General features: G+C 29.3%; 1 protein-coding gene across 3 annotated transcripts in view; it reads left to right on the top strand.

The window, feature by feature from the left end:
- Positions 1-9,995, top strand: part of LOC106469926 (ribosome-binding protein 1-like) — a 59,144-nt gene that overhangs the window by 33,653 nt on the left and 15,496 nt on the right. For 2 of the 3 annotated variants that reach the window (XM_022398497.1, XM_022398499.1), the window contains exons 12-15: positions 366-569; positions 961-1,053; positions 2,838-2,918; positions 4,415-4,489. In XM_022398497.1, the coding sequence (XP_022254205.1) occupies positions 366-569; positions 961-1,053; positions 2,838-2,918; positions 4,415-4,489 (453 nt within the window). The remainder of the gene's footprint in view (positions 1-365; positions 570-960; positions 1,054-2,837; positions 2,919-4,414; positions 4,490-9,995) is intronic. The other variant, XM_013930447.2, reaches the window with a different exon arrangement.

Here is a 9,995-nt window from a genome sequence, read left to right as displayed (position 1 = left end):
CCAGGAACCAAATATATTTTGCTCAGGTAAGCAGTTAATGAAGTGCTTCAATACAATATTTTTTAACATGCTATGCTTGAAGTTTTGAATCTGTCATTTTTTAACTTCACTGAAAGATATATAACTCATCATATTAAAACAAGTTAATACTATGATGGAATGTGTATGTGTGCTTTATAAGGACACATTATATGAAAATAAAGTTATGTGTTAGTATCACATAATTCATTCTGAACCTAATATAAGTTACCATGAACTTGTGCATTAGTAGAAGTATAATGCAAAGATTTAGTTGCTCATGTATAAATATCAATAAAATAATATATATATAAAACTATTCATAAATGTATTACTAAATTTTATAGGATTTTAGTGAATGGCTTTCATGTTTTGAAAAAGAGGCCTTAGAGTGGTTATGTAAACTGAAAGAAACTAGTGAAGATCATGCTGAATGTAATGTAATAAAAGAACAATTAGAAGAAGTATCATCAAGGTTACAGAAGCTAGAGGTGGAGAAACAGAAGATAGAAGTGCAAGCACAGCATTATAAAACTGCCTTAGCAGAAACAGTAAGTTGGTGATGTTTTTTTCAGCTACTGATCATGGTGGTTTTTAAATTTTGTTTTATATGTTCAGTATCACTTAATAATTGGTTATCTTTAAAAAAAATGGTCTGGCATGGCTTGGTGGTTAGAGTACTCAACTCGCAATCTGTGGGTTCAAATCCCTGTCCCACCAAACATGCTCGCCCTCTCAGCTGTGGGGACATTATAATGTGATGTTCAATCTCATTATTCATTGATAAAATAATAGCTCAGACTTCTTCAAAGTTTATTCTCTGTTTAGTGGAGCATATTGCAAAATGTTCTGAAGATGATTAAAGCTTGTTCCTTATGTATTCCAGAACTTTATAAATAGGTCCTTTAGACTTGTGTAAATTGTTTTTTTCTTTTTCATAAGGAAAGCATTCTAAACAAGTTGCAGAATAGTGTAGAAGATGAAGAAAAAATCTGGAGAGAAAAGTTAAATACAAAAGATCAAGAGCTTCAGAAGGTATGTATTTGTTTGTGTGGAACGTGTTGTTCATGTAGTAAAGAAGCAACAAAAAATACAAATGAAATAATTATTTGCATCACTTGTAGGTTGTGTTCATGTAAGAACTGTTTTTTGACTGCATTTTACAAACTAAATAAAGAGATTGGTCAATGAAATGAGACCAATTTTTTAATTCTTTTTTCCCCCATTTTTTGAAAGTGTTAGAAATATCTTGTTCAAAGAACATGAAAATATCAAGATAGATTATTTGTTGAAAATATAGAATCTAGTACTGAGAACAGTAATAGCAATTTTTTCATGCATTTGTTTCCTAAATTGTCTGGAAAACTGTTCTATTTGGAGACATCGAAGGAAATGTGTGAGAGTTGGAATTGTGAAAAAAGAAAAACCTGATAAAAATATATATTTGATATTTCACCATTTAACTCTCTGGCAATGAGGTTGGTCAATTCAACTTCATAACCATTTTGTACTCATTATAGTTTCTGTACCATAACTTTCATTACAGTATGTATAGCTTCACAAAATTTGCCAGAATTTCAAACGTTTTTTTTTCAGTAAAACTTTTTTTGTATCTGTTATTTTCTCTACCCTAACTCTATAGAAGGCTGGTCAAATTGACCAACCTCATAACCACGAAAAAAAATCTATATTACTCTTTTTTTTCTTTCTAGAATGACTTCAAATTGTAACTTGAAACTACCTTCGTTTTTCCTAAGTAGCTTTAAAGTCATAACAGTATACCTCTATTTATACTTAAATTTTATTGTTCTGCCCTTTAAACTGTCTAACTACTATTTGTGCCATTATAAGTTGTAAATTGCTTGGAAACCATGCAGCTTATGTTATGCTATCAAATTACATTATGCATGAGCTGCTTGTGAATGTGCCTCATTAAAAGATTGTAATTATATTATTATTTATTTTACCTAATCTAACTTTTAATTAAATAAAACATCAAAGAACATAGACTAATAACATGCAAACTGCAGTACATGTTCCATAACTATCACAATGTTTCTGGCTTTCTAAATGTGACAAGAGCTGTTATAAACTTAGCTAAACTCACTGATGTTTTTTTCTGTGGGAATAAAGCTTGAACTGGAAGTGGAACTGATAATTCCCTATACAGAAGACAATGTTATATGATACATCCTTTGATAGAGTAAAACCTTGGCTTTCTAGTGGTTATAAATAATATGGTATTGAATGTCAGAGAGAAGAACTATTGGCAATTTCCGCAAGAGGATGTGATCAGTGTATATGGTAAGAAGGGTCTGATTTTCTATTGGTGGCTCTGTAACCAAATAAGAATGAATACTATAAAAATTATGCTTTACTTGAGTGATGACAACATTATAATTAGTAATTTATGTTAAATTTTGTACCTTTTAAAGAGGTGGTAAATAAAAAGTAGAGAAAAGGAGATGCCTAGAGTGAGAAAATGTCAATTCTCATACTAGGGAAAATTCAGGATTTTTTATTTTATTTTTTAAATTAAGAACTTACACTTGCATACTATTAAAATATTGATAATTAGCTACATTTTATGTTATTCTTATTGGTATATCATGATAAAAAAAAGTAGTTTAAATTTTGAATGAAACTCACTAAAACTTTGTGATATGGGAACAAAAGGATGCTCATAGTGAGAGAGTTAAAGAACTAGACTGTTTGCTACTTCCTAGCTCTGTCCCTCAGTGAATAAACTATCATTTACAGCTTTTTTTGTCTTGTCTGTACATTTGAAGTAACTCTTCTATTTATATTATGTTGTCTAGGCACTTAAAGAAAGAGAGAGGTTAACAGAAGAAAAGCAGACTCTTGAAAACAGTCTGCAGAAACTGGAGGGTTTTGAAGAGGTAAGCTTTGTATTGGTAACAATCCACACCTTTCAGGTAATATATATGTATCTAAATGTTTTGAATTATGGTTTGTTTTGCTTACTAATTTAGAATGTGAAATTTGTTACTTAATACTATCCATTATGAATGTGAGCATGTGTTCCATTTACAGCAGATATTTGAGCTGTGCATGTTGTGTTCATGTTTTAACAAAACAAAAGTTTCATGGAATGATAAGGCAAAACTACAGGCCAAAAATTTTCATTCACCATGATATACTTAAGTTTATTAAAGTATTTTCATTTAACAGAATCTTTTGGCAATTTTAGAAAAAAGGTCCTGTTATTTCGGCTAATTATTTATGTAAATGCAATCCTTTGAATAATATGTGACTTATTAAAAGTCCTGTAAACTCTTTATTACAGATACCTGAAGTACTTTTCATTGTTTTAACATCAGGAAATTGTTTCAGAACATTTAAAAATAATACATTTGCCTCTAGAAAATTAACTTAAAACATTTCTATCAAAAAACACTTTTTTTCAGGGTGGTATGAACTTCTCTAAGGTGGAATTTGAGAATATTTGTTTATGTATATATTTTGTAAAGTATATTAACAGTAAAGGCATTGTTTATAGTATACCACCTTACAGACGACATTAAGTATTTTACTACATTTAAAATTATGTCACTACGTCATTTAGTTTTGTTGTTGTTGTTTTCTGTTCAAGCAGATGTTGCTACTGCTTTAATGATTTGAAAAAAAAACTTCTCCATTTAATATGTTTGCATATAATGTTTTTTTTTTGTTGTTGTAGCATCTCAAATGTGTGAGAAAATCTTCATATTTTTTGTGTAATATAAGCCGTATTCAAAAACAACAAGGGACATGTTGAAAGGTCGTAAATAGAACTGTGGGTTGTCCATGCTTCTTCTTTTTTGTCTTCTCATGTTGGGCAGTCAAAATATAATGAGAATATGCCTCTTGTACTTGAGAATGTAATCTTAACTTGTTTAAGTTTCAAGTACTTCAACCTTTGACAAGTAAAATGTAATACCAATATTTCTAGGAAGTTTTTTTCTGAATTCATATTGTTTCATGCTCATAAAAGAAACTTGAAATCATCAAAAGGCATTTGGATGTCATAATTTCAAGTAATGGAAATTTAAAAACTTTCAACATATTGAGAAATTCTTATAAATTAGTTGATGTTTTTAAAATTTAATCTTTTGTTTTTCTTCCACTTTTGCAAAATCTCAAATTCAAGTTTGAATACTTTGTTTTGGTTTTAGTCACTTCATGAGTAACTTAAGTTGTATATATTGACAGAGTAAAAGAGACCTGAAGGTTCAGTAAGTTTATTTATGTATTTTTAAAACAATTTTATTACCACAGTGTTCTTTGCATAGTAGAGCTATACACATGCATTCCGACAGTCTGTAATATTAACCTGGCTATGGTGGTGGGAGTTTTTAATAACCTGACACATCTATATATTTATGTTCTGTTACAGGCAACTTCTGAGGTATGTGGAGTGAAATTTGCCTTTAGTTGCATAGAAAAGACTCTTCCTAATATATTAAATGAGGTATGCTGCTTATTCAGAATATGAAAAGTTTTATGGCATGCCAGAGCCTAACATCCAATATGACTCTCTCTCTGAGTATCTAACTTGAAATTCTCAGGTTTCTGGTTCTCTCTCTCTCACTCTCTGCTATGCAGGTGGCTTTCGTAACAGATCATGTAAAAAAAAAAAGTGATGTTTTGATTTTGCATAGAATATCTTAAAGTTTCCACTGAAAGACAATTTTGATGTATAAATCTTAAAAGTATATATACACGAGTTGTGGTTAAACAAATGAACCCCTCTTATCTCTTCATATTACATACTAGGCTAATTTGGATTGTATTTAGCTTAAAGCTCTTAATTTCCTCTGATTTAAAACACAAAAACAAATTGTCTGGTTTCAACAGTAACAATTTTCAGAAATAGTACTATAATGTTGAAGTATTCTGTTACTTGGTTGGTTAATTTGTATATTTTCTACTATTGAGATTTTATCATCTTATAAAGCATTTATTTAAATTGAACAACAGTTTGATACCCTGATATTCTTTAAGGAATGAAATATGGGTGAGTTTATGAAATGCAGGAAAGTTTATGTATGCTTAATTCTAAAAACACTGGGTTAACTCACCTACTTGAGAGATTGTCTTGAAAAAAAAAAAGTGCAAATATTTAAATAAGTATGATTATTATTTTATTAAGTGTTCATACCTTTTGTATTAGTACTCACCTTTTTGCTATTGATATCAAACAAGAAAGACAATTCCTTTTGCTAGTAGCTTTACTAGTCTGTTATATAGAGAGATAGGAATAGTTACTTATGGACTGCACACTTACATACATGTGACTGTGCCCTACACACTGTGCATGTGTTTAGCGTACAATTACCCCATATCTATTTACAATGGCTGTATTTTTCTAGTTGGATATCACTCAATGTTAACCATATTTTCCCCTTATAAATCTGTTTTAGATATAAATCATGAATAGCTTGAAATCGAAAAGAACTTCAAATAATGTTGTTCAACTTCATAGATAAAAACTGATGATGTTAAACAACTTTGTTTACATTGTTTTTTGCTAATCTTTATTAGTAAGAAATAACTGAATAATAATTTCAGAATTATTTATACTTGTTTAAATAGTGGTTTTTTTGTTCACACTTAACATTTATTAATGCGGTAATTTTTTATCATTGGAAAGTCCTATATTTTTTTTTTTACTTTTCCAATAGCCAAACATTCTTTGCTCATTTTCTTCACACGTGAACCCATTGCATGTGTTAAGCCATCTGCGAGAATAGTATTACATATCTATAGCACCCTCGATGTTGGCCACATCCTAAATTTTTATTTTTAAGAGTAAAAATGAATAGTTAATTTGTTGATAACATCACAAGCAAAATTTAAAATTACATTAGCAAAATAGGCTTAAAGAATATAGTTTAGTTTGACAAAGTTATCTTTGAGAAAATTAGGCCTTGTGATAATATCATGTTGGCAAATTAATGGTTGATGGATTTGAAGGTGTTAGAATTAAACTAAACCATGTGTTTTGTTTATCAGATTACTATTTGTTCTTTGCAATGTTTAATTGAAAGTAATTCCTGTTGAACTGGTGAAGTAAGCAACAACCTATGCTTAAGAAAAACCTTGCTTTTAGAAAGATACGGAGTTCTCCAATCTTAAGTTTTATGATCAAACAGAATGTCCTATTAATATTAGAGTAACTGTATGCATTGGGTGTCCTTTATTCATAAGGTTAAGAGTTGTCAGATTTTGGCAGCTTATAAGCAGTAGATCTTTGTGATTAGTTGTACCTAATGACTCCATAAAATCAACTTAAAAGTCACATAGAGTTGGGTTTTGTTTTGGTCAAGCTATTGGCTTGGTATTGTGTTGTGTACTAAATTCAAAGTAATGTTAATCCATAGCAATAGTAGTAATTAGGCAAGCTGACCCTTTAAAGTCAGTGCTAAAGGCCATACAGAGCTCATTTTCATAGGTTTTGTTTCATTTGTTATTGTCAGATGTTTTCCACTTAAGTCTCATACTTATGGATTAAATTCAAAGTGAACTTGAAATCAAGGGTTGTGATCATTTTATTACCTATTATGAAACTGTCAAAGAGTGTTAAGTACTTGGTATTCACTTTTTTTTTTTTTTCTTAGATAAACTAATTCACAAATTTGGATTGGTTATCATATCAAACTTGCAGGCTTAAACTTTCTGACTGTAATGCAATAAAATGAAAATCTTTTGGTGTTTAAAATTTTGTTGAAATATAGGTAAGAAATGCAACTTTTCTTTGGAAGTTTACAACTAGCAATAATCATCTAACTTAATATGAATTTCTTTTCCAAACCAAAACATGAATTTCAGAGAAGAAAAGATGACTTAGAGACCTAATCTATCCTTTTATTCACTGCTTCTGCTGTAGCAACAAGTATTGTACTTCAAAACCAAACAAAAATTGCTAGAATTTCATCACCAAATGAGGCCAGTTTGTTTATTTGCTTTGCTCTCAAAGTAGCACTAATGAGCTATGAATGTGCTTTGGAAGTAGCAAATCAAACAATAGATTAGGCCTGTATATCATATTTTCTTCACTTCTTTTGGTGAAGAAAAGATATTCACAAATAAATCAATAACTAGTTAGTCCACAGAATAATAATGTAATGGTTTTGTTGTATTGAAATTGGTACTTTCTATGGTAATTCTTGTATGCTGAATCTGAAAATGATACCCATTTTTCTCCATCACGTACAGATTTTTCACAAAATCATAGTGCAAAACATAAAAGAAAGACCACAACATGTAGTTTGAGACTAAAAGATGTAGATTTCACAAAAAAAAATCGAGATGAATGAAGATACATATTTGTTTAACATCAATATTTTTCCCTTTTCTTCAGTTTGTTTGTATTTTTGTTAAGAAATATAATAATTAAAAAATGTTCATTGTGGTGAACGAAATAATAATTTGATCTTAGTAAGAGTTTTTTGTTTTGTTTTCTTCCCGATTTGTAGAAAATCCTTACGTGATAGAAAAAATAAATATTTTTGAAATATGAGTAGCTGAATCATAGAAAATCAGTTATTAAAACCAAAACCACTTTTATAAAGTTTAAATTTGCAGGCCTGTGTAATTAGTTGTGATGGTATGTCACATGTTAACTTAACACCTAAAGTAATTTGGGTCATTAGTGGTGTTTTAAGTTACTAATGGTGAGTAAAGGACAACATATCAAGACCAAATACGTGACTTGTTCACAACTTTATAAATTATGTTTGTGTATTAAAAAACGACTTGTGTTATAAAAATAAAATACAAAAACTTTAGTCATTCTGTAAAGATTTAAGTCTGTTTTTACTAATGAATATTTTTTTAGTTAAGAAATCTTAGTACATTATTTATAGTTATATTCATAATTGAAAAATAAAAATAATATTTGAATAAAAAATAGTAAAAAATAAAATGTTTTGTGAAAATTTCTTTTAGTGACTGTATCTAACTTAAATATTTAATTGGACAAATTAAGTTGTATGTAAACTTCTGACAAAAGAAAAGTTAAGTCAAACTGATAAGCTGGATCTAATTTAAATTAAACTCTGAACAACATGCAAGTCAGTGGCTAGAATTTGACGTCATTCAAGCTAATTACTTAAAATTCTTTGGGCTAAATCTACCTTCATTCCAAGAACTAATGGTTTTCACAGAACTAAATCTGACTTAATTTAAACTGATATTTAACTTACAAGACTGAATTATCATTATTAAAATGATTGTGATGTGGTGAATATAATGAATTTGTTTACCAAAAAATAAGGTAAAACGTTATCTTAGTATGACATTAATAAAAGGTATGGTAATGAAGGTTTCTGAAATTCTGTAACGTTTAAATATTTCCAGCTTTTTTTGCCTCTGAAGGTGGTTTATAAAGCAGTGTTTTGGCTAATTTGATGAAAATTTCTGGATAAAAAAACATCTGTAACATTTACTTAAAACTGATATTCAAACACAATCTCAAACAAAAACTTAGCAATGAGCATACAATTTTTAATTTTGCCTATGCATGCTTGAGCTTGGCAGTGTACAGTTTGTATGCAATTCATTTCTCTGAAGGTCGTTTTGCATGCACCAGAGTTTTTGTCATCATGCTGTTGTGTCCAAACCTACAATGCATGTTGAAAGAAAATTGTAATATTAACTGTTAGCATGAAAGACTTGTTCTGTTAATTTTTACAGTATTGTTGCATGTTATGGTTAATTTCATACTTACTAGAAATATTCCCAAAGGAAACTTTTGACATCCTTTTCTTTAAAAATAAGAAACTTGGAACATTTTGTTTCTATCTGAGTATGCTAATATTGTATTTTAGTAGTTTTTTTATTTACTTAAATTACAAAATCAAGAAGTTTTTATTCCTTTTTCCACCAATCTAATACTGATTGTTAAAATGAAATAAGTCCAGCAGTTGTACATTTAAAAGAAAAAATACATAAAATAATGTGGAAATTACTTGGCAATAAATGTCATTTATACACTATTTTAAACTTCTAGAAACTTTACACTTTACAGTTAATTTGTAAGCAAACTGCCTACTTGCCAGTTTGTCGGAGCTTTTTTAATTTTCAAGAGATAAATAGAAACTTGGGCTAATATTTTCTTTTCTGAAAAAAGAAAGTAATAAAATTATATATAGCAATAAGAAAAAGCTCAATTTTTTGATATTTAATTGTTATGTAATAAATTAACCAACTTATTCTTAGAAGTTAACATACATTGCAAATGAATTGATATGAAATCTTGTTTTCTTTGTGGTAGAGCTCTGTATTTTGGATATAGTGAGCTGGGTTTGAATCTGTGTTATAAAAGTGACAATCATTACTATTGAATGTGTTGTAGAATGCTGCTGACTGGCTGCCTTCTCTCTGGTCAATAGTTCAAAATTAGGGCTGGCAGCAGATAGCTGTATTAGCTATGTCTTAAAGACATTAAATTTGGCTTAACACATTCACAATCGCCTTGGAGATCAGTACTCATTCTAGGTGCCTTTGGCCTTTTTTTATTAGGAGCTTTTAATAATGCAAAATAATATCAGAGTATTGATGGGCATATATGCTTATTCAACTAAAATCTGCACCATGACACACATGAACATCATTGACACTGCATCTAAAATTTTATTTGAGTGCTGCATGATGCGCATGTGTGCCATCTTTTTTTACATATATATATATCTTGTCATGGTTTTTGAGTATGTTTTGAGTGCACGAAAGGGTAAATTATAGTCTTAGGAATATCATGTTTGAATATGTCCAATGTGAATCAACAACCCTAAAAAACTTTCAGCTTATCAACAATAATAACCTTTCATTGTGTAATGCATAAATTTTATTGGTTCAACAAAGAAATAACTTTTCAAAATATTTATTGGTTTCAATAACTAAAAGGTTGTAAAATTTCTCATTAGCAAGCAAAGAGAAAAAACTGAATGGAATGTCAACTTTTAACCCTGGAGTTC

This window comes from Limulus polyphemus, unplaced genomic scaffold (assembly GCF_000517525.1).
Source record: "Limulus polyphemus unplaced genomic scaffold, Limulus_polyphemus-2.1.2 Scaffold3726, whole genome shotgun sequence".
NCBI lineage: Eukaryota > Metazoa > Arthropoda > Merostomata > Xiphosura > Limulidae > Limulus > Limulus polyphemus.
Note: the sequence above shows the minus strand (reverse complement) of the source record. Positions and strands in the feature narration are given on the sequence as shown.